General features: G+C 42.6%; 1 protein-coding gene across 1 annotated transcript in view; it reads right to left on the bottom strand.

Annotated features, from left to right (window-relative positions):
- The window catches only part of SORL1 (sortilin related receptor 1), a 607,546-nt gene that overhangs the window by 572,615 nt on the left and 10,766 nt on the right, over nucleotides 1–24,165 (bottom strand). The window contains exons 2-5 of the mRNA XM_086949665.1: nucleotides 13,651–13,837; nucleotides 13,421–13,549; nucleotides 4,181–4,266; nucleotides 2,488–2,660 (exon numbers count right to left, since the gene is read on the bottom strand). Coding sequence (XP_086805791.1) covers nucleotides 2,488–2,660; nucleotides 4,181–4,266; nucleotides 13,421–13,549; nucleotides 13,651–13,837 — 575 coding nt within the window. The remainder of the gene's footprint in view (nucleotides 1–2,487; nucleotides 2,661–4,180; nucleotides 4,267–13,420; nucleotides 13,550–13,650; nucleotides 13,838–24,165) is intronic.

The raw sequence follows: 24,165 nt of genomic DNA, 5'->3' as shown, positions 1-24,165 counted from the left end.
AAACATTCAAACCCTTCTTGGTATAATACCTGTGTTGCCCAGGTTTCTTGCAATATTAAGATGTCATATCTTTGGGCTGTATTTACCCATTCATCTAATTCAATTTTAGAAGCCAAACCGGCAATGTTCCAGCTCAGGATGTTTAAATTGGGATCTCTTTCAGCGGTTTCGACAATAGTTTGATAAGCCGTGCCTGGACATATGGGCCCAACTAGAGGCAAAATGATAGCATCAGGTAGAGGGGAAACATCCAGTCAATCCTGGTCATCAAGACCGGACAGGGTAGAAAACCTATTATGTGTGGTAATTTGGGCTGCCTCCTGGGATGCCCTGTTTGGCATATTTAAAGCAGGCTTATAGAAATACCCCAATGGGAGTGAAAAAATGAGAGTGGGGTGCGCTGTATTGTTCTCCTCCATGGTTGATAATCTTTTTACCCAAAAGTTTTTTTTTTAAATGAAGAACTATACAATCGCCCTTGATATTCTTTTGGGAGGTACCCACCCAGCCAACCCTCCGTACCATAATTATATCATTGAAATGTTCTGCCCGCATCCCTTTGTGTTTCCCAAGCCAGTTAGCGCATTTATTTCGCAGCTGCGACCAGGATTCTGTTTGATCATTTCTAAGTGGGGGTCGCTCTCGCTAAAACCAACACATATGGGCAAGCAGCTGAGGGGAGACTAAGGACCTCCCTACTGCCCTCTATCGTGTCCATGCTCAAGGGATTGGGCACTCCACCGCTTTGTGTGTTAAGCTCGCTATGTGAGCTGCTCCCCAGACTTCCCAAATTTGTTCGTACTACAGTGCTCCATGTGACATTATTTACAACCGAAGGACCATGTTGTGAAATAGCAGGTGTGCGATTCATTCGCCCAGTACTGTGTTGGGTTCCATTACTAACAATAGGTTTAACTAAAAATCAATTCCTTAACCTTGTAACATGTCTCACAGGTTTCTGATGGTACATTAGCTGTGATTACGGACACCTGTGGATCCTGACTAGCGGTAGTTATCCCAGCAGGAATAAGATTCACCCTGTTCTGTGGGCTGACTTGTGGAACAGGTAACAGTGAATTTAATTTATTTACAAGCATTTCAAGATTATCTAAACGTTGCCAAAGAGTAAGGAAGTTCTTATCCATAATATCTTTAAAGCGATCATATCCAGTTTCCATGATAGAGTCGATTAGGGTCTTTCCCAATCCACTGCCCTGAGGGCAAGCCATAGCAGCGTGAGTTTGTGTACAGATAGAACAAGTTATAGCCTTGTTTGTTTCCATAATTTTTTTAAGGGCAATGTCGCTAACGATGTCACTGGCAGGATTTGCACAGCCCTGGACCCATGTACTAATGGCAGTACGGGGGTGGGATACACGGGTGGTTATTTCCTCTTTGAGGCGGTCGGTTTAGTTACTTTCCTTTTCCTTTTTGCCCCGGTCGCGATTCAATTGGTAAGGCAATCCCGTTCGAAATGCCATTACTTGGTGCCTCATTGTTATACTCGCTATGGTTATTGGATCTGTTTAGTGGCTGGGTACAAAAAGTTGTAGACTGTGTGGTGAGTACTGAAACATAACCAGCAGTGTCTTCCGTAACTTCCCCAGTAGTTAAGCAGCATTGTGGAGGCACCAAACCCGATGACAAACGGCTCTCAGTTAGTTCTATTTCTTTGCATTTATATTGGCTGCCCTTTCCAGCATGCTGTCAATACTTGACGTAGTCCGTGAGTTGGAGCATGCCATCCCAGTGCGTTTGCTCATGACTAGATTCAGGAATGCCTTCGATCTTAAACAAAAATAGCAAATTTAGGCTCACCTTAGTCTATTTTGAGTCTCAGTTGAATGAGGGGTGGCCCAGCCCAGCCTCCTCCAGGCTCCGATGGGCACAGACGGGACCGGGCAACTCGGGAGGGCCGCGCTGGTTAAGAGGGCCTCTGGCGCCCTCTGATGACGTCCTCACCCTGCGCCACACAAGGCCTTCTAATTATCGTAGGCTGCCACCGCCTGGCTGTTCCCCTCACGGCAGTGCGGCGCGGCAGTGCAGTTGACCCCAGGGAGAGCAAGGTGGGTGCGGTGTGGAGGGTTAAGGAAGGCCGTTCCCCTCACGGCAGGCAGTAGAAGATTCGGCGCAAAGTAAATTTTAAAGTTTTGATCTAGAGGACATCTACAGTAATCCTGATAAAATCAATTTCTAATGGCATCATGCCTGGAGCTTACGTAAGAAATGGATTGCTGCCTATTAACTTAATATAGGAAGATTATGCTATATCAATTTGTAACAAGGTGAATATTTTAAGTCATTTATATAATGAAATATTGTGATTTTTCACAAATATTTCATATGTTGAAATCAACTGTAAATGTGTATATTAGAGTTTTACAGAAAGTGATTTTCGGAATAAACAGATACATAAAACTTAACTAGAACCAAGTTTCCTTTATTTGGTCTACAACAAAAAGAACTAAAACAAAGATATGGTCTTACCTGGATACTATCAAGAGAAACATCGGCCCAGTACACACAGTTCTGCTCATAGTCAAAGTCCAGTGCCACAGCTCTTCTCAATCCGGCTAAAGGGAGTTTCTCGTTTTGCCCAGTAGACAAGTCATAGCGGAAGATTGAATCTCTCATGGCATACAGAATAAACTCGTTCTCCTCTGTACATGAAAAATGTATTAAATAGTTACGTTTGATCAAAGCTGGGTAAAGGGACGTAATAAGTAATGCTTTACAGTATCTCAAGGAAACCCATTAACAGTAAAAGTCAACTGTGGACATTTGCAATATACATGGCAATTCATTTAAGAGGCTTTTTTCTAAGGTAGAACCAATATCTAATCAAAAAGGAAACAAACTAGTTTTATGAAAGGGTGATTTAATGTATTTAATCAACGCTTCCGAACAAACCCATCAAAATTCTGTTGTAAAGGCAGGGACAAGAAACTTGAACATTCAAAATTTTAAGTTTTAGGAAAAATTGACTATTCTAAATATGAATGAAATACATTATCAAAAGACCATTTAAATGTAATTAAACTTATTACATGTTTATACATTTAGTGACATTTCTGAAAATAAGCTGAGACTGTCTATGTACGTCTCAAAAAAACACAGCAATAAGAAGTTAGTAAAGGGTGGATGAGTTGCATATTATATCCTTGTTGGGTGTAATTTGAAATGGTTATGCCGAGTCAATACCCATGACAGTGTGCCATACTTAAAACATCAGATGTTAAATACAAAATAATTCACTCAGAAATGTCTGCTTAAAATTCACAAAAAGGAAATAAGACGTCTTCTCCCATTCAAGCAACTACTGCGAGAATTGTTACAATTAAGATGATTCTATTGTCTAATGAGAACACCAGTACTCTTCTACCACACTCAGCCTAATTTTACCATTACTAGTGTTGAAAAACATGATAACATCGGGGTCAATAGAGCTTACTAGGGCATGTGCATTGGACAGTTATGTACATCTGATGTTTTCTTTAATCCTCTGGGCTAATATAAGGGACCTTGCCAATTGTGCAATTTAAGTGCATAACTACCATTCCTTACTAACTCTCATCTAAATGTTTAGACTAGACAGGAAGGACTGTCTAACACTGCAGTGCAATGTATAAATGTGTAGTCTGTTACGTCCACAATAAGCAGCCTGACTCTCTACTCTAGTTTTCTTTTTGTCCAGGGAGTGTCAGAAGCTACTTGTTTACATTTAGGGATCATTTTATTCAAATATGGATTCCTTTAAAAAAAAAAAAGCGTATAAATAAAACACTTAAAAGTGTTAATGTTGCCTCAGAGTGACAGACGACGTTCCGGACACAGCAACATTCTTCATAAAAGGTGAGTTGGAGTGCCACATATTGGTGGAGATATCCAAGTGCTAATTGCTATCAATGAAGAATCATGCCTGAGAATACACTGTATGTTACACTGCACTTCATACACCAGAGAGACATCTCCTCTTTTCCACTACATCCACAGATTGGTGTACTGGGATCTAACCTCTGCGCTGCCTAAGGTTCTCCACGTTTAGAGTTTGAATCAGACTTATGCAATATTAATATAATAAGGCTACACATGTAAGGGATTTAGGACTAATATGTGATATAGAGTTTTGTGCTGTGCTTAGCAAAAAATATGAAGGAACTACAGAGCTAATCAAGCTTACCAGTAACCGGGCATGGCACGTCCTCCCCATCCAGTCTGGTCTCCACATCCCCACCACTGCAGGTATCTCCAGAGACCTTACGGTAACTTCAGTGAAATAAAAGTATGTAATAGCCTTAGTATAAAATACAGGAAGAAATTCCATCTAGGACATTTCACAACTCTTCTCGATTAATATTTGAATGAAAAGTGATTTATATTACCTAAACATGAATTTAAAAAACATGGTACAAAAAAGCCACCAAAATACACACACACACACACACACACATATATATATATATATATATATATATATACACATATATATATATATACATATATATATATATATATATACATATACATATACATACATATATATACATATATACACACATATATATATACATATATACATATACATACATATATATATATATATATATATATATATATATATATATATATATATATATATATATATATATATATATATATATATATATATATATATATACACATATCCACACGAGCAGGAAACCCAATTTGAAGAGATGCCACGAAGGTATGATTCAGCTCAACTTTATTCACATGACAGCCTGCCAGCAGGTTAACGTCAGGAAACAGCATACAACAGTGCACGCCAGACGCGTTTCAGGATTGTACCTTTCTTCAGTGGCGTTTCAGTACGACTGGAAGCGCTGCACAGAGTGCACAATTAATGATCCAACACCTGCCCTAGTGGGCGTTATCAGCCTCGTGGTGTTAAGGGTGATTTAGTGCATTCTGTTAAACCCTGTGGTTGCATTGCTAAACAGTCTCAAAATTGGCTTCTCATTAAAATTGCAAAAGTTCAAGACGAGACCTGCCCCGCTTTGTAGCTGTCACGTAGAGCTTTGGAACAGGCAGCTCCCTGCAAAGGCGACGGTTCCCCTTCGTTCCATATGCTGCAGCACCAGGTGGGGCCGCCGCTGACCCGCTTTTTTAAAGCGGTGAGCTTCTCCTCCCGACCAGGGTCTGGCCGTATATACACACACACAAACATATGCACATGCATATGTATATGTACATACATACATAGGTGTGTGTATATATACATATACATACAAATGCATATATATATATATATATATATATATATATATATATATATATATATATATATATATATGGTTTATAAGATGTTCTAGTTAGGAAATGTAATAAGTTACATTTGAAAAAACCTTGAACGTTAAGCGAAAAAACAAAACCACTGAAATTCAAGTACTATAGGTATCTCAAGTACGTATAACTCGCGCCGCCGCCTCCATGCACAATGTTATCAATAATATAATTTCAGATGTTACAATGATAGTATCAATATCATAGAATGTACCATGAGTAAGTTAATTTGTGAGGTAATTAGTGCATTGCTTGGGTGTGAGTTAATGTGACTTTAGTTGATTTAGGGCACAAGTTACTTGAAACAATTATATCAGGTGAATTTCAGACGTTTTGGTAATTCAAAATGGTATGTTTTAACTCACATTTACAGATAAATATGAAGTCCATTTAACCTCTATTTTTTCCAGCGAATTTCTATGTTTTTATTACTATAAAGTAAGGTGTCCATCGCCATGCGCGGAGAAGTGCCGGGTGGAGGGCTTGGCCACGCACACAGATAAATATATAATGTACCAATATAAAGGGTGTCACTTTAAGTAAGGTAGAACACTAAAATATTGGAAGTGGGCCTATTGGCTTTATCAGGGGTTCAGCACATCAACCTATGTAAAACTTGTCTGTGTGAAATAGTCACCGATAACCATAATAATAACGTAAAAACACATAGCAATTTTTAATGAAAGTAGTTGTCATAAAATATTTTCAATAAAGGCTTTTTTGTAAAATATTAACAGCAGTTTTTTTTTTTTATTCTCAAGCCACAAAATGCAGCCATAGAACCAGCGACAAGAGGTCCCTATGCTTCGGCTGAAAAGCATACAGCTCCAGCTCCAGTGCTTTTAACCCTTTCCCTGCTGCCGTCGGCCAATGGCCAAACGTGCAGCACTGCGGCTGAATTACCGCCGCGGTTAACGGGTTAAACAATATGGTAAGCCCTCCTGTGGTCTTGTTTTGAATGACCTAGGAGACTCAATGTATTTTTTTAAATGTTGCTAGGGGGCTGATGCACTCCCTTCAGGTCTTTACCAACATTAAAAACTACTTGGTGGTGCCTTTGTCCCTTTTGAGACACCACCAACTCTTAGAATATTTTATTTTTTAAAAAGCCTTGCAGGGCATTATGGGGCGCTCCCAAACTGGAGCTGTGAAAGTGGAATGAGCAGCTACTCTGCTCATTTCACATTCACTTTTTTAAAACAAAAGATTACGGCCCCCTCCACAAGCATTCTATAGGCCCGAGGATCCCATTCCCTTGGGCTGATGTTTATTTTTGTGGGAGGGAGTGAGCAGCCCCACTCCCGAGCCTTCTATAGGCCCAGTGGATATCATTTCAAGTGCAGATTTCTATTTTTTGTTAATGAGGAGTGAAATAAAGTTTTTATTAAAGTGCAAAATAAACTAGATACAGCCACATGTCCAACATTAAAGTATAATTTATATTGAACGGACACAACATTAAAATGTGCAAAACGCAGTATGTAGTTTTACCTAGAGTGTCTTTTGCCCTCCTATAGATGGAATATCCAGATTGAAGGATAGGAGTTGATACCCAACATCATTGATAAAAAGACAAAATAGCAGCAAAGCTAGGCCGCATACTTGCCTAATAAAAGCCCTCATCTCAAAGCTTAGGGTACGTTCTCCTCTAGTGCCAAATCTCACAGCTGAGATGGAGCGGTTTAACAGCATCTAAGAGTTTTTCACAGGAGCATAGATCCTGCAGGCTCTGCCAAAGAACTGCTCTGTCCACAGAATTCAAACATCGACAAAAGTCAAAAAGAGCGCTGAGTTTTTCAAGTGAGCACACTTCAAACAGACACAATTAAGTTTCATAACATGATCAATTTTGCACTGCTGTTTCTGAAAAACAGCTTGAAACATTGACAAGATATTTTGATCACTGACTCACAATTCTATACAGACACACATATATATATATATATATATATATATATATATATATATATATATATATATACACACACACATACATATATATGTATATATACATATATGTATAAAATACCTACTGGCGATAGCCAGTAGGTATATATAGTTAGGACCTAGCTACCATAGAAAATCCGCAACATTCTATTGGGAATAACTTTGGCACCGGTTGAGGAATTTGCGTGTAATTTTCCAAAATTTAGGCCAGCTCCGCTCCGCTCCTTCCCTGGGAGTTTCGGGGGGATTCGTCATGCGGGGCCGAGAAAAAAGGGGGGTCCCAAAACGGGTTTTCCCCATGTAAATTTTCATAGGACGAATTGACAAGGCTACAGCCCGAACCGATGAACGGAATTACACCAAACTTTGCAAAATTGTAGGGACTGGTACGCAGATGTGCCTTTGCTATATTTGGTGAAAATTGCTCCAGTGTTGTTTTCGAAAATTAACTTAAAAAACACATATATATCTATAGGCGCACTCCGAGCGCTCACCGGTACGCGTACCGGGGAGCACACCCGGCGCGCTACGTGAGTGCACGAGCAGAAAGCTGATTGGCTGTCGGGTGTCTGTCAACATTCTAAACAGTCCGGAGAGTCCGCCATCTTGTGTCTCGGTAGAATTCCAGACACAAGAGGTGAAAATAAAAAAGGGGAGAATGATTATAAGGGGGCAGGGTAGACACCCCCTGACCCCCTAGGTTTTCTGAGAAGGGCCTAGAAGGACCCTGTGGTGCAAAAATACTATTTTTTTTAATTTCGGCAGGGTAAGCGCTGGGTGCGTTCCCATGTACGCTTACAGGTACGCGTACCCTGAGTGTACCACGGGGAAAACCAGAAAAAAAATATATTTTTGGGCCTGGGGGTCCTTGTGGGACCCCCTGAGCAGGCCTACAGAGTATCGTACTTCGTACCCCATGATTGTGATGTCATCATTGATGTCATTTGAGATGTCATCAGTGATGTCACTGACCATGTCATGAATGATGTAATATGTGACATCATCAGCAGTGGATTGCGGGTGCGCGAAATATAGTTAGTACAACTAATATATAGGAGCAATTTCAATGGTTTTTTAAATGCAAATTCCTAACTGTATAAGGCCTGAAACCTATGGTTTTTTTCAGTGAATTTCAAAGGGGAGGAGCGGACCCACTCTAACAACTTAAAATGCAGCAGGATGAACTGTGACGGTGTCACATGGGTACGGTGTTGGGCGATGAAGAAGGGAAGGCCCGAAATTCATTCGCCGCCACCGAAGTTGAAGTCTGTACAATAAAGTTTCTCCAAACTGACCCCTGGGTTCCTGTTCTTTCTTTCGAGGGAGAAAACCATACAGACATTTCTACGTTGGCCAGCAGCGCAGTTCAGGATTTCCCTGCCACGCTCTTGGATCCAGACCACAACTGGCACGCCTCACGGCATATCCTTTGGTTCGGCTACGAACATTGTCTGTTATCCACCCTGATGGAAGGAGGAATTGAGCAGCTGAGGTATCTTACCTCTCCTGGGCTAATTGGGACCGCGTTACGCCCCTGCACATTGAATCCTGACGGCAGTGGCTGTGGCAGTATAGGGACTCGAGGAGAGACTTGTCGTGCAGATCTGCAGCGAAGTGTGTCATTGTGCCTGCTAGCCTATAGGGGTGCCGCAAGCTACCGTCCATCCCCGTATCTTCCACCAACCTGCTTTGCTGCCACACAGCATTCTGGGTGCTGCAGTCCAAGGACATGGACGGGCTGCAACAGGTGAGCGCGATCGTTAATGGGGGAGGAGCGGACCCAATCTAACAACTTAAAAGGCAGCAGGATGAACTGTGGCGGTGTCACATGGGTCCGGTGTTGGGCGCTGAAGAAGGGAAGGCCCGAAATGCATTCGCCGCCACCGAAGTTGAAGTCTGTACAATAAAGTTTCTCCAAACTGGCCCCTGGGTTCCTGTTCTTTCTTTCGAGGGAGAAAACCATACATACATATACATACATATACATACATATACATATACATATACATATACATATACATATATATATATATATATATACAAACAGGTTAGCCCCAAGGAGAAGACCGCAAGAAGGTACGTGGTTCACGATGATTTTTAATGAAAATCTTGCAAGCAGGCAACCTTCAAATGACATACAGCAATGATGTGTGCCAAACGCGTTTCAGGAGTCCCATTTGTCCCTTCATCAGTGGCAATTCATGGCGAATGGGAGCAATGTTTCTTGCGCACCTTATATTTCAAATCACCTGCCTTAATGGGCGTGGCCTTTTCAAGGCCTGCTGGTTAATGTAGTGCGCTGAGGTGATCCCGTGTGGGTATGCTCGTATCGCTCATGCAGTTCAAACAAAAGTTTTACCCATGTGGGTTTGTGCACTCACTCGCCGGTATGCCTGCTCTGCTTTGCAGAAGTCCAAGTGAACGTCAGCTGGCACTCGTCCTGTAAAAGCGCCAACTCCTTCTTTCCGTAAGTTGCAACACCGGCATGGCGCCAACTCGAACCTGCTTTCAGGCAGTGGGTCTTAACTCCGCGGCTGGGCAACAGCCGATTTATATACACAGACGAACAGGTTAGCCCCAAGGAGAAGACCGCAAGAAGGTACGTGGTTCACGATGATTTTTAATGAAAATCTTGCAAGCAGGCAACCTTCGAAATGACATGCAGCAATGATGTGTGCCAAACGCGTTTCAGGAGTCCCATTTGTCCCTTCATCAGTGGCAATTCATGTATAAACCAAAGGTTATAGAAACGTTATAGTTTGCGGGCATTTTCACTCATACAGAATATTGAAATTCTACAGTTTTAGTTACGTGAGCTAACTATTAACTTACACACCCACAATATACTGCTTATTACCACCTCACATATTACATCACTCACAGCATGGGCAGTGCCACGCAGGGCACCCAGTGACGTCCGTTGGGGACTACGGTGGGAGCCTGAATGCCTCTGTGGTCCTAGCCGGCTCCAGCCTTCTGCGGGAGCCAGCATTGCTTTCAGGCACAGGCAGCTCCCTGTGTTTGAAAGCAATTAGTCTGTTTCCCTGCTTCATTGACAGTGGGAATAGAAACATACAAATGCTACCCTCTTCCAGCAATCAAGAGCATTTTGTCAGCTCTCGCTTATTGGAACTGAGTATATGCTGTGACTTTGAGGGAGTGGTAAAGCTCCCACCAAGCCACAGCAAACAGCAATGTCTCGGGTGGGCACCCCGGGACAAAGCAGGAGCCGACCCTGGGGAGCAGAGGTCCCCAGCGCAATATAATATTACACAGTGTTAAAAAAGCTTGCAGGCACTGGAGAGTTGCCCAAAGTGGATGGCCAGGAGTTGGAATGCCAAGGATTGGCAGAGCCACCTGTGAGAATCAGCTCAGTTTTGTCAGGGTTCAACTTGAGTTGGTTGTTATTCATCCAGTCACTTATAAAGATCATAGTAGTTTGAAAGTGGAAAACTGAGGATGCTGATGAGTTGATGTCAAACACCAATTGGAGATCATCAGCATAGTTAAACGTCCCAATCCTTCTTTCTCTCAAAGATCGAATTAGAGGGAGAAGATACAAATTAAAGAGGAGTGTAGAGAGGGAGGAACCCTGGGAACCCCCCCAAGTCAGTTCCCTCTTGTTAGACGAGAAATTAGTATGCCGTACTGCTTGGAAGCGGTAACTAAGGAAGGCAGAAAACTAGGTCTTTACCCAGAAAGTGAAGTGTGATTTTTGTCTACTGGGTAAACTTTTCAGTACTTTTTGAGAGATTAAAGTGAAAAATGTATTGATATCTGGACAGCTGGGTTCTCTGGACTCTAGTAGGAGTCCCGCGGACTCACAACTTCAAATAACAAAAGAAGCGGATTTGCTCCCAAGGGAGTTCGTGCTCTGATTCGCTAGCCACACAACATGAAGAGAAATGTTTAGACCGCCATTACTGGATACAGGGATTCTGTCCCGTGTCCTGAAAATGGAAAAAAAGAAAAGCAAAATAGGGTACAAGGGTAAGATACGTTGATGCCACGGACCCTAATTCCCCCCTCCCACCCCTTCGGGGTGGGGTGTTAGTGTCTTCGGTGGGCCGGCTGCGCACAGGCGGTTGGACCCGATGCTAACCTAGGCCGCACATGGCCAAAGGTTGTAAGTGGCACAGGGTGGCCTCTTGCGGAGGGTGCAAGGCCAATTTTGAAGTCAGGAACTTGCAAAGAGAGAGGAATGGACTAAAGATGTCCTTAAGAGAACTCCTTTTCAATGTTGCAGGCACTCTATCAGTAAAGGGGTTTATAGTTTTCACATTGACAATAATACCAATCAATTTATAAGCTTTATTCGACATTTTGTCATAAAAGCATTCACCTAGCCCTATACAATAAATACTACATATAAAAATACTTCTAAAAATACATATTAAACATTAGATGTCGAATAATACATAGTAAAAGGTCATAAAATTACAACACATTATTACACTTTAAAAAACACATTTCATAGGTTAAAAAACATACTGTTTGTCGCAAAAAGACAATTTATGGATATACATGATTTCATTATGATACAGTAGCCAATAATGATCGGGTACGAATTAACCACGACCATGCCAGATATTTTGCTACACCAACCACATATAATGTTGAACAGTCTGATTCAAGTATCCTGAGGGCTTCGGATTGGCTTCGGGTTCCCAACTTTAAGCACACCGGTTTTAACCACTTACGTCTGGGGGCCAAATACAGTGGACAACAAAACAGAAAATGGGAGATGTGTTCAATTTCCTCGTTACAATGGAGACAATGTTCATCCCATGTCTGGGACCAATGCTTCTTATAATACCAAGAACATAACTTTTAATGACTTCGGAAAAATTGGCAGCAGCTCAAGTTGGCTTTGCCGTTCAGTTGGCAGGCATCATTTTTATCAGATTTTGTAGGTAAATAACACTCAATAGCTTTAACTTTATCAAATAAGTGGAAGAACTCTTCATATTTCGATTTTGGTTCATGATGGTTAGAGTTAGTGAAAAATTGTTGGAAAGTTTCACAACTCTAAACAAAAGTTTTGAATGACTGCTAGAGCTGTGGAGCAAAACGTAAGGTGTGGAAGCATTGCTACATTTATGCTGCAATACGCTGTAGCCAGATTAAGATTGCCACCATCTATTCTCTATCACTCTCAGAGAGTTTCCTTCCACAAATGTCTTGAGAGAATCTCCTATTTATGTCTATTTAAGAGGTGCTAATTCATCACAGAGGTCTTTAATTTGGTGAATGCAATTGACTGCTGAAAACCTGCTATACTGGTAATGCATATGGATGGAAGGGTGTTCTTTGGCTTAGTGGCCATGAAATCAATAGCATTCTTTTTTTTTGAGTGTCCCAGAACCAAATTTCCTGACCAAACAATGGGTCATTTGTATTGCTAAAGGTTCAATAGATGATCAGAGCAATGTACTTGAATGGGGTCATTAGCATTCATTAAGGAGTCCATGTAGAAAACAAAGTCAACCATGGCACTTTGTAATGTGTGTGGGTTTGGAATAATATTGGGGAGGTTTTCCTGAAGGAGTGATGAGAACATACCTGTAGCACCCTTGTTTTCACCCCATTGGAGAGTCAAATCACAGACAGAAACAGAGTTTGAGACCAAAAACGGTTCTGTGAAATATTCCAGCATTTGTCCATGGGTGGGGGTGGGATAATAAATGACATTTAGTGTGATTGTGAGAGCTTTGGTTGTAGCTATTTCCTGGATCAGGCACTGAAACCAGGGATTCTGATGAAGTTTTTAGCATTGAATCAAATGTGAGTGAATAACTACAGTTCCTCTGCCATGCCTACCTTCACAGTCACATCCAACAATGCAATACAGAGGGCCATAGAAGGAGAGCTGTAATTTTCTCAGAGTTATCAGTGAGCCAGGCTTCAGTTTAGACATGGAGAACTGGACAAAGGTGATGATTGCATCAGCCACATCAAATGTGTGCTAATCGTCAGACAAAAAAGCAGCACATTACCCTTAAGAAGACAAGGTCCAAAAAGGGAAGTGAGGGAAAGCAGTTACCTAAAATTAACTAATTTTACCCAGGAATTCAAAAATGGTTACATGCTATAACAAACCCCACACAACGCACAAACAAATTAACAGAACAAACACTTAGAGCACCCTCACCCTCTAGTTTTTTTGTAAGTGCTGCCGACAGGGCACGGAACAGGTGGCGCAGAACGTTTTCCAGCAAATTCAGGATCAGGGATACAAATCTCAGACAACAAGTCTTTACTTAGCTTAAATCCAAAGTCACTAAAAATAAAAAACAAAAATATGGTACACACAAAGTCAAGATACATTGAGAAATTTAAAATATGATAGATATGATATGAGATGCAACAGGTTACAGTTACCATTCATAGTCTTCTCTTGTGCAAGAGCAGTTGGATGTCATTATTGGTCGATCAAAATCTTCACCATTAAAACATGTAGCATGGGGAGTTCTTCTCTTGAAAACTGTTTTGCGTCCCAACAAACAATCATTTCCTCGCTCATCTGAAGGTGACCAGAGCTTATAATCAGTCTCCATACAAGAGACTCCTACAGAAACAGAAACAAAATGACACTGCTTGGAAAGGTACAATCCTAGGATTGGTTAGGGTATATACCAAAAGATTCCATAAAAACATTAAGTCTCAGGTGTTGACTCTATTACAGCATATTTTCCATTCAGAATATCTCCTCTTCCAGACCGATTAAAACATGGTTCCTATTCGCTACTCAACAACCATTTTACATACAGCTATTGAACTAACTTTTCAAAAGGTAGACTATTGTACAATTTATTACTTCGATGAACAAACTTCATATTACCAGTCATCGGGAGGAGCAAAGATCAGAGTAGTAGAGGCAGAAATAGATTGCGCAACAAATGTCACTGTGGCAAACCTTCCCAACAAATGTGCAAAAAGAACATGCACCTTTCCTTCGGTAACGCATATTCTGGTATACTATTAGACCAAAGATTCCTTGCCTTCTGAATTTCACCATTCAACTGGCTGGATCCAGAATCTTTTCAGCAATTACCTTGTGCGTCGACAAGTGGCATCTTGCGGCTCCACATCAGATCTGTCTACTCTCTATAGGACATCGGAATCCATATATTCAGGGCTTAAGTGGCCCAGTCTCACTGGGTCTGAGCACTGGCAGTTTTTTTAAAGGGGGCCTCGAAACTGGTCTCTATTGGGCTCTGTTTTGTGCCCTGGCACAGGCGTCTGTTCTTTTCCAGACTGCACTGACAGCAGGCATATGGATGTGTGCGTGCTCACACTACTCACTTCTCGCTAGTAGAAAAGTTACGGCATGACGTCTTGTCAGGTGAGAGTTGTAGGGGAAGGGAAATCCTTGAAAGAAAGTCATTTTCTCTCTGGATTTTCCATCTCTTTTTGAAACTCAGGAGCCGCAAGATTGTTGTGTTGTCACCAGGGCTTTAAGTTGGAGCTTTTTCAATATTATATACAACAAGCCATAGTTGCTGCTTATTTGTCTTAAGCAACTAACAACCATTGACAAAGCCAATAGTCCTGCCTTGTTGTAGTTATGATGTTACTTATTGTATCATATCTGGATGCAATGACAAACCGCAAAATACAATTCGGGCTGCACACTATGCTAAGCACAGATTTTTAGCTTATGTGTTTTTAAGCCACGCCCTTAATTACAATGGCCACTCCCCTTTGAGAGACCCCCCCAGTTTTTTCATCCCACTCAAAGCCCTGCATATATTCACTATCATGCATGTGAACGTCAATTTTTCTTTCTAGTCTCTGTCTGCATCGTCGGACGTGGAACCGTGGAAATCAGGTAGTGCCGAGGTTCAGATTTTTCATCTTATTAATGGACAGGACGAGTCTATTCCACAGACCTGGGAGGAGGGAGGGTCGAACAGAAATCTGCAGTTAGAATCTCTACCAGAAAAGGCATTACTAAAAGTAAGTAAACTGTTCTGGCATCGACTTCTAACTGCATATTCCTCATCTTCTGAATAGATTCCAAAGCAGTACGCCTTTATTGGTGGTGAGTCTGTGGAATTGCTCAGACCATGAAGCCTTGGAGGATAAAGTGCATGTCCTGTCGGACCTGGCTATTCAGGCCAGATGCTTTGTTAACATGTGGAGAGATGTCCATAACACAGCCTCAAAAATGTCCACAACTAGGACACTGCTCTTCAGGGAAGTAGTAGTAGCCTTCACTCTGGTGGAGTCCTTTGGACAGGTGAGGCAGTGCATACAAAGCTGGCTATGTGGTGGATAGCCCTATGTGGAAAGGCGTAATTAACACAGGAAGGAAATATGCTTTTGTTAGGAGGACTAGTTTGTTCAGGAAGAAAGATGTATACAGTGGAACTTCAGACGAAGTCTGGAGTTCGCTCACTCGCCCGGCCGTTGTTATGCTGATGAGAAATGCTGTCTTAGTTAAAACGCAAAGACAAGTGCGCATCGGTTCGACTGAAGTGCACTTAAGATAAGTGAGAACCAAATTAGGGTCCCACTGCAGCTTCACACATGCTGTTGGTGGAAACATATGGGCCAGTTTTTCCCCTAAAAATGCATCACAACAGGTGATTTGAAAACGGACGGCTGATTCAGTAAATAAAATGGTGGGTCGAAAGGTATACATTAACTGTTACCACATCAAGGGCATGCGGGACTAGAAACAAACAAAACAAGAGAACATCCGATAACTGTATTTAAGAGGTTGGATGGGTTTGGAAGAACACCAAGGAACAAACTTCTCCCAGCGTCCTCCATAAACAGATTTACTGGCTAGATGCTGAGCTGCCAAGATCACACCAACTACCTAGTGAGAAAGACTGAAAGCCATCAGGTGTTAGAACTAAAACTCCATGCACATAGGCCAAAGTTGTGCAGGCTTGGGTGCAAAACTCAGTCCTGCTGCTGCAACAGGAGGTTCTCTCGACGGAGCAGCTAGATTGGTGAACATGTGCTTACGGACAGAAGTTTTGGATACCATACTCTCCTTGCCCAGTCTTGATCCATGGGGATGACTTGGGCCTAGTCTATATTGATCTTTTTCAGTATGCTGGCCAGGAAAGATGAAGCAGAAAGGTGTCCAAGAGTCCTGAACCCCGTATAGGTGGAAGGCATCTTTGAGGGAGGACTGCCTTGGAAACTCCAATGCTCAAACTTTCTAACACTGCACATTGTCTGTGGTGCTGAATAGCTCGAACCAGGGATCTGCCCATTGCCAGAAGGTGCCATGTGCCACCTCCGAGTGTGGCCGGCATTCATTCTAGACATTCATCCTGAACAACATAGGCTGAGTTAATCCGCTCTAGAGTTTAAAGATCCTGCCAGGATCTGTATAGTCAGGGAGATGGCCTGAACATTCAGCCACTTCCAGAGATCTAACGCCTTCTGGCATAGAACCCATGACCCCATACACCCCCGTTTGTTGCAATACCACATGGCAGTCTTGTAGTGCTTGAGAATCTACACCACCTCCCACTTGAAAGTCAGGAGGAACAGCTTCAGATTTGTCCTTTCTTCTTCTTATAAGTCTTTTTTTACAAAACAGTATCTTTGTGATTGACATTAGGAACTCCTTCTGTGCCATGTGAATTGATCGCAACACCAGCAAGTTAATATGGAGGTAAGTTCTTCCCAGAAACCAGAGTGCTCTTATCTACACCTCTATCAGATGACCTCCACAACACAGCAATGATGTATCCATCATGACTGTAAGCTCTGTGTGGGGTAGGGAGAGGGGTCTCCCGCCGGTGTAATCGCAGTTAAGCAGCCAACACTATACATCTTTTGCATTCTCCTCCGACACCTGAAAGGCATTTGATAGACTGCCTTGATGCTAGCCCATTGAGGCTTCAGATCCCACTGCAGAGACCACATGTGCCAGCTGGTGTGGTCCAAGAGCAGGATGCAGGAGGTCAAGAGGACCAGGAGCTCAGAGTAGCTCTCTCTGATAGATCGATCAAGGGTTGAAACATAGTGATCACAGACTGAACGTCCTAGACTCATTGAGGAGAGATGGCTCAAAAGAGACTTGTATCCAGGATGGCTCTGATGAAAGGAAGCCATTGTGAAGGATCTAGGTATGATTTCAGCACATTGATAGAAAAGCCCAACAATGTTAATAAGCTGGCTGGCGCCTGGTGGTGGCCTACGACTGCTTGTAGCGAGCCCCCCTTCAGCAGTCAGTCGTCAAGGTATGGGAAGACTGGAATTACCAACTTCCTCAGATGGGCTGCTGCCTCAGCCACTTTGGAGAGCACTCACGGTGCACTAGTAAGGCCAAAGGGTAACACAGAAAACTGAAAGTGCTTGTGGCCTACCTGAAACTGCAGGTATTGCCTGTGGGACTGTAGGATGGGGGTGTGAAAATGAAGTCCAGCATTAACATCCAGTCTCCTAGATAGAGGGCAGGCAGAATTTGGGCCAAGGGAAGCATTTTAAGCCTTTCCTACTGGAGGAAGAAGTTCAGCAGGTGAAGTTCCAGGATAGGGCAAAGGCCTCTATTTTCATCACTAGAAAAGGGAGGAGCAACCAGTCCCGATCTCTGAAGCCAGCACCATCTCTATTGCTCCCTTGGCCAACAGAGCCCAAATGTCCCACAGACAATGGACAGGTAGGCCTCTGGGAGTTGTTGCAGTGTGGGTAGTATGTCCGGAGGATTGGCTACGAAGGGTAGCTAGCATCCCTGTTCGATGATCTGGATCACCCATTGGTCCAACATAATGCATCCCAATCTGGGAGGTAAAAGATGAGTCAACCTCCCACCAGGAGATCGTGTGCCCCAAAGGACAAATTAAAGTGGTTTTATGCCAGCTGGATGGTTAGTGCCCCTGGGGGCAGACACTTGCTTCAAGGCCTTGTCCCCGAAGGGAGTGAGGCATACATTGAGGTTGCCTCTGCTGTAAACCCTTACTAAAGCCTCGAAAGGGGTGCTGTCAACTGCCAAGCATGATGAGCTAGGCCTAGAATGCGGGTGGTGGCCTTACTCTCTTTAAATCTTTTCAAGGTTGTGTAAGCCTTCACTCGAACTAGTCTGAAGGCATCAAAGGCCAGGTCAATTAGGGACTGTGGACGTCAGAAGAAAATACTGTGCAGAGAATCCATGATTGGCTCTGCAGCACAACACTGGCTCCAACTGTCCTACTCTCAGTAGAGTCCAGTCCTGAATGAATTGTGTACTTCGCTGAATCTTGTCCACCAGAAATAAGACTGTTTAAGGTTGGTCTGATGTCTTCTAAGACAGCTAGCAAGATGTCCGCTACACTGTTCCACAACATGCGCAAGTACCTACCTAGGTGGTTTGAGGTGTTGACAGACGCAAGGTCAATAATGGCACCTGAAAACAGGTGTTTCGCGAATGTTTACTATTTGTTTAGATTATCTTTAACCCCTTTAGAGCTGCGCGAATTCCGCTGCGGTGCTGAAGGTTCTAAAGAACCAATAGAACCATGGCGGAACGGTTCCGTCATAAGCACAGGCCAACCGACGCTCATGACGGAACCGTTCCGTCATGAGCATGGAAGGGGCTGAGGCTGATGGTGCCTGTACCACTAAGTTCTACAGGGTGGGGTGCTGGAGGAGAAAATCTGGTGTCTCCGGAAGCAGGTCTGTGTCATCTTGCCACTTGACTATTCTGAAGGGGGTGGAGGGGTTGGGGGGGTGGGGGGTTGGGGTGGAATCAGAGGGGAGTAGATCCATATTTTGCCCAGGGCTCACTTGGATGTCAATGTGTGCCTCATGTAAAGGCAATAGAGCAGGGGTCTCCAAACTGGTCCTTGAGGGCCGGATCCATGCCAGATTTTTAAAATAACTACATGTATCTCAATGGGGATATCCAAAAAATCTGTCATGGATCCGGCCCTCCAGGACCGGTTTGGAGACCCCTGCAATAGAGTTTTAAGTTGATCCTAGCTTAAGTACGAACCAGAGTGAGGACATTTGTTTTTTACTTCTGGCATGGGTAGATTGAGGTTGAGGACTTAACATTCTCGATCACCGTGGCAATTAAATCGGGGTATTCTGTGACCTTGGCTGGATTTGGGGAGGATAATCCAATGTCTGGTGAGGTGTCCAAACTACTAGCATCCTGAAGGTCCTCAAATATGTTTCCCTTCTAAAACATCATCCCCATAATTACCATCACTGTCATCATGTCTGGGTTTGAACGAGCATACTGTTGTGGTCCAGCGGGTAGAGGAAGAGTTTTGGAATCCCCAAAAACTATTTGATACATGTCCGGCATCATTGACTTTCAGTAAAGGCATAGAGGCTTGGTCCAGTGACATGGGCAGTGTCGTCCAATGTTGCACCAAGGCTGAGGCTGACTAAGGGTGGCGGTACAGTGGCACGGTCGGCGTCAAGAACAGATGCACCAACGTGGTCCCTACAAGCAGCCACTTCATATCCTTGGAGCTAATGGCGTTCCAACAAGATCCGGTGGATTACCAAAGAATGTCTTTGCAGTCTCTGTGAGCTGGCAGAGTTCATTCACTGTAGCAAACTGCTCAAAGAGAAATGGGGGCGGGAACACTGCTGGAGTGCATTCCGTGGAACAGCTCAGCAGCCCTGGAGGTACCTGGGTTGCAGCACAACTTTGAATGGTGTGAGTGGTGGACATCAGAGACCCAGGTTTTGACTTCTGAGGCTGTTAATGGGATCTCTCCGAATTACCCGAGTTCAGTGACTTCGATTTGGAATCTTCATGCAAATGGTTTCGGGAATGATATGCATCGGTGCCCTCGACTCAGACTGCTTCTTAGAGAATTTGGGGATGGCTAACTAGGCTCCACAGCAGGCTTAGTGATTTATCTTCACCAACCAAGGATACCACTCTGAGTCATGTAAGGTGCCGAGGCACCAGAGGCAGACATTTGTCGGTGGCAGTCATGGCTTATACCGGTCATTTTAAGGCCCATATCCTACACACTGTGAAACGTTTAGAAGGAAAAAGTTTTCCGGAGGGTAAAGTAACTCCGAAGACAGCACTCCAATTTTAGACCCTCGTCGGAAGGCACAGAAAGAAAGGAACAGATGTCAGCACACAAAGCTTGTGCACATATGGGGGCCAAATATCATACTCGGAGTAGAAAGATCCAACTCAGGGCTGCATGATGCCACCTGTCGAAGAGTAAGAAAATTGCTTCAAAATGTTTGGCTCGAGTCTCGCACCTAGGGAACTTTACCAAGTGAGGAGAAGCATGAAGGTAGAAGTCTATATCAGAATTTGAGCTAGAAGTGCAAGTGCCTTAGGTGAAGAATGATCTAAATAGTACCCTGCCTAAGGGGTTTAAAATGGCAGCCAATTCTCACATCACTGGTAAACCAACTCCATGTGGTAAGAGACTTAACAAAAGTGTGCCTCTCAATAGGTTATAGACAATATGCTTTTGTCTCTCATGTAACTAAACATTTGAAAACAACAAGATTTAAGGTAACTGCTTTCTGAGTGAAATTTTAGATTATCTCAATATTTTATATAGTACACAGTTAATGTGAACAATATCTTAATGTGTAACAAAACTTAAAAAAGCTCTGTGGGTCTTTATTTCTACAAAACAATTTGGTTTTGGATATATAAATTGATCACAAATTGGAATGCAGGATAGGCCTTTCTGAAGGTGGTGAATTGGTCGAAGAGGGAAACTTGATGCCCTTTTTTTCCCTCCAGAGGGAATTTCAAAAACATGTATGACAGTGCGATAAATACCTACAGCTCTCACATGCATGGAAAGCTGAAAATATCCTTTCGGACCTCCCTGAATACTAATTACATGCCTGACACCCTCCTAAAATTGAGGGCTGGGTGGGACCCCGATATTGACGCATTTGAAGACCTAGATTGGAGGAAGCATTGATGTTCCCAAGACAAGTAGCAATTAGAGCCCGGTTACCACTCATCCAATTCAAATGCCTACATAGAATATATTATGAGAGAGCTCACCTCAATAAAATAGGCAGAGTACCTTCACCAGACTGTCTGCACTATGGAAGGAATCAGGGCAATTCATACACACATTATGGACCTGTTCGGCCCTACAACTATACTGGCGCCGAGTATTGTCGGAACTCAACACTATACTAGGGGTGCAATTGCCTTAAGACCCTAACTATGACCCCCAGGGAAACCCAAACACATGGATGACCATGGGAGAAACTGCTGCCTAGTAATCTGGGTTTGGTGGTGGCCAAATGGGACCTGGTCAGGCGCTGGGGAGCTCCTGAAGTACTCAACATAGCTGAATGGAAGAAGGGCATAGATTTATTTATGGCAGAGCAGAAAGAATAATGTATAAAAGCAGAAGGTGCCTATGTAAATTTCGTTAAAAGAATCGGGGAGCTGGATTGCATATAACGGACTTGCTGATGATGATGAGGTTGCTGCGCCTGTTTGTAATTACAATGTGAAATCTATGATAATTCAATGTGTCAAAATGTTAATGATTGTGTTGATGGAATCCCTCTCTCTCTTATTGTTTGCTAATGTAGGAGTTTCAATGTACTTTTGTCCTAATACCCTATTCCTATGTTTAATAGGTGTACCTGCTGGTAACCCTCTTGTTACACTCTACAAAGCCTATATGTTGGTGTGATAATACACGCGAGACACTAACTAAGTACATTATCAATCAAGGAGGACGGCTGTTAATCAATTTAACATTCCCTTTTTATATTTAAGAGGCAGACATTGGTCCTATCAAAAAAGTGGTATTATGCTGTTCCTCTAGTGGCAGAGTCAAAGAGACAACGAAAGGTTGGATCCAGCAACGCCCACTTAGGGTCTACAGTTGGAAATCCATTTGTTGGATTGTAATGCCCTCACACACCCTCTCGGGTGTCATGCTTCATCATATGGGCTGCTCCTCGTTGGACCGGGGGTGCATTGTCCAACGGGCTCCGTAAAAAGGGGCACATTATCAGAGATCTTTTATCCAACATCCGTATGGTGAAGTGCGGCTGTGGGGCCAGAATAGTGTAGATGTGCAGTGGCGAGTTAAAAATAGGATTGGGAGTACCTGGCAAAGATCAATTTCTTCTGGGGGTCTCCTATCCAAGTTTAAAAACAGTGAGCAGGGCATTCAGCCGAGTGTAATGTCTCGTGTCAAGAGTGTCTTTCATTAGAAAATATAGGTCTACATGTTTCTCGAGTAACATGAATTTACTCGCGATTCTTCAGGACCGGAAAAGACAAAAAAACTATCAACACCTAAAATCTACTGGTAAAACAGTTTATCCATAGCAGAAGAAGTGATTTTTTGCACATGCTCCACTTCCTTCTTTTCAAGTCAAACATTTTTCACCTATTTTGGGAATATGGAAACCTCTACAGCCAATCAATGCATAGCACGTTTCCCCCTACTAGTTTAAGGTCAATACATTTCGAAACTCTTCCATGGCACGAGATGGGTCTATGTCTCGACAGTTCTGCCTACACTGCATTCCAAATGCTCTGGATGGGATAGACTTAAGGACACTGTTTTAGTGATTTAGAAACGTGTATTATATAAAATGGGTTTTGAGCACACTTGTGTTTCACTAGTTGGCCTATGATTGTAAATGATGAGTTGATGAGTCCTAAGATTTCTATCTGGTACGTTTCTGACCAAAAATATACATGTACAGCACTGTATAATAATAAACATACTCCCCATTTAGTATGAGGAATAAGAGATGGAATCAATGGATATAGTGTGCACTACTGTGGTGAGGAATTCGATTTATGGCTAGCATTCATTTCTATGGATACAGTAAATTTAAGCTGTGAGCCATGGAGAGTTGTTTGTGGTATGATGACCAGCTTACAAAGAAAAGCCATTTTGTTTTGGTGTGAATGCTCACCCATACTTTCAGAGGGCTTGTAATTGTTTTGGATACTGTAGTGCCATATGCTTTTGTCTCAACAATCTCGAGAATTGTCAGAACTTCTACTTTTGGAAGGCATACATTTGCTACAGAGTTAAGAAGAAATATACAGGCAAGGAGCCATGTGTTAACTTTTTACTGTGTGATGAATATCTGTATTTTAGTGTCTCATGATATGCTACGTATTGTATAAAGAGGCTACATTTCACAAATTCTTCTACAAGGGTATCAAAGGTTTAGTTCACATGCACCTGGGGCAATAGCAACTGCTGATCCTAGGCATAGAGCTTTTGCATAAGAATGCATGCTTTAAAGTTGTGGTTCTATGAGCAAAGGGGTCTCAGACTGAGATAAAGGACACAATAATAGTTTTATATGTGAGCAATGAGGTATTAAATGAATAGCGCTAAGAGTTAAAAAAAATGAGATTTTATCCAGATGGCTGCCCTTTTACTTAGCAGCATGCGTACCTTGTTTCATCAATTGTGGGCAGGTGGTGCTTTTAGCTTTGACTGAATTTATAATCTGAACACAAGGCTTAAATCCCCAGGTATTCACTGGTGGCCCTTTTTCTAAATTCTAATTCTAGAGGCCTTGGATTCAATTCTAATTAATTTGGTAAGTGCTGAACATAACAACTACTTGAGTAAGGGGTACACTCAGAATAAGTGTGGTGCAATTCCTGAATTTTAAAGTCAACAATGTCAAGTGCTACCTAGGAGGTTTACGGTACTGACACAATAGCTGGAACTTCACAGTGTCTAATATCTGAATAGTTTATTGGCAATGATGCAAGATTAACCGAGGTTAAGGTGGTGTTTTCTTTTCTACCCAGCAGGTTTATAGTCATCACAGAGCTGGACTTCCAATTCCAATTTTGTTTTACCACCAAATTACTGAGGTCACAACCAGTAGATATCCGTAAAGCCAAAAAGGTAACCAACTTTTCTCCTCTCTTGCAGAGTTCTGCTCGGTTAGTGGAAGTATTAGGTGTCAGACAAAATTGTATTGTCAGAGACT

Source organism: Lissotriton vulgaris, unplaced genomic scaffold (assembly GCF_964263255.1).
Source record: "Lissotriton vulgaris unplaced genomic scaffold, aLisVul1.2 SCAFFOLD_911, whole genome shotgun sequence".
Classification (NCBI taxonomy): Eukaryota; Metazoa; Chordata; class Amphibia; order Caudata; family Salamandridae; genus Lissotriton; species Lissotriton vulgaris.
The sequence above is the reverse complement of the archived record's forward strand: the minus strand, read 5'-3'. Positions and strand labels throughout refer to the sequence as shown.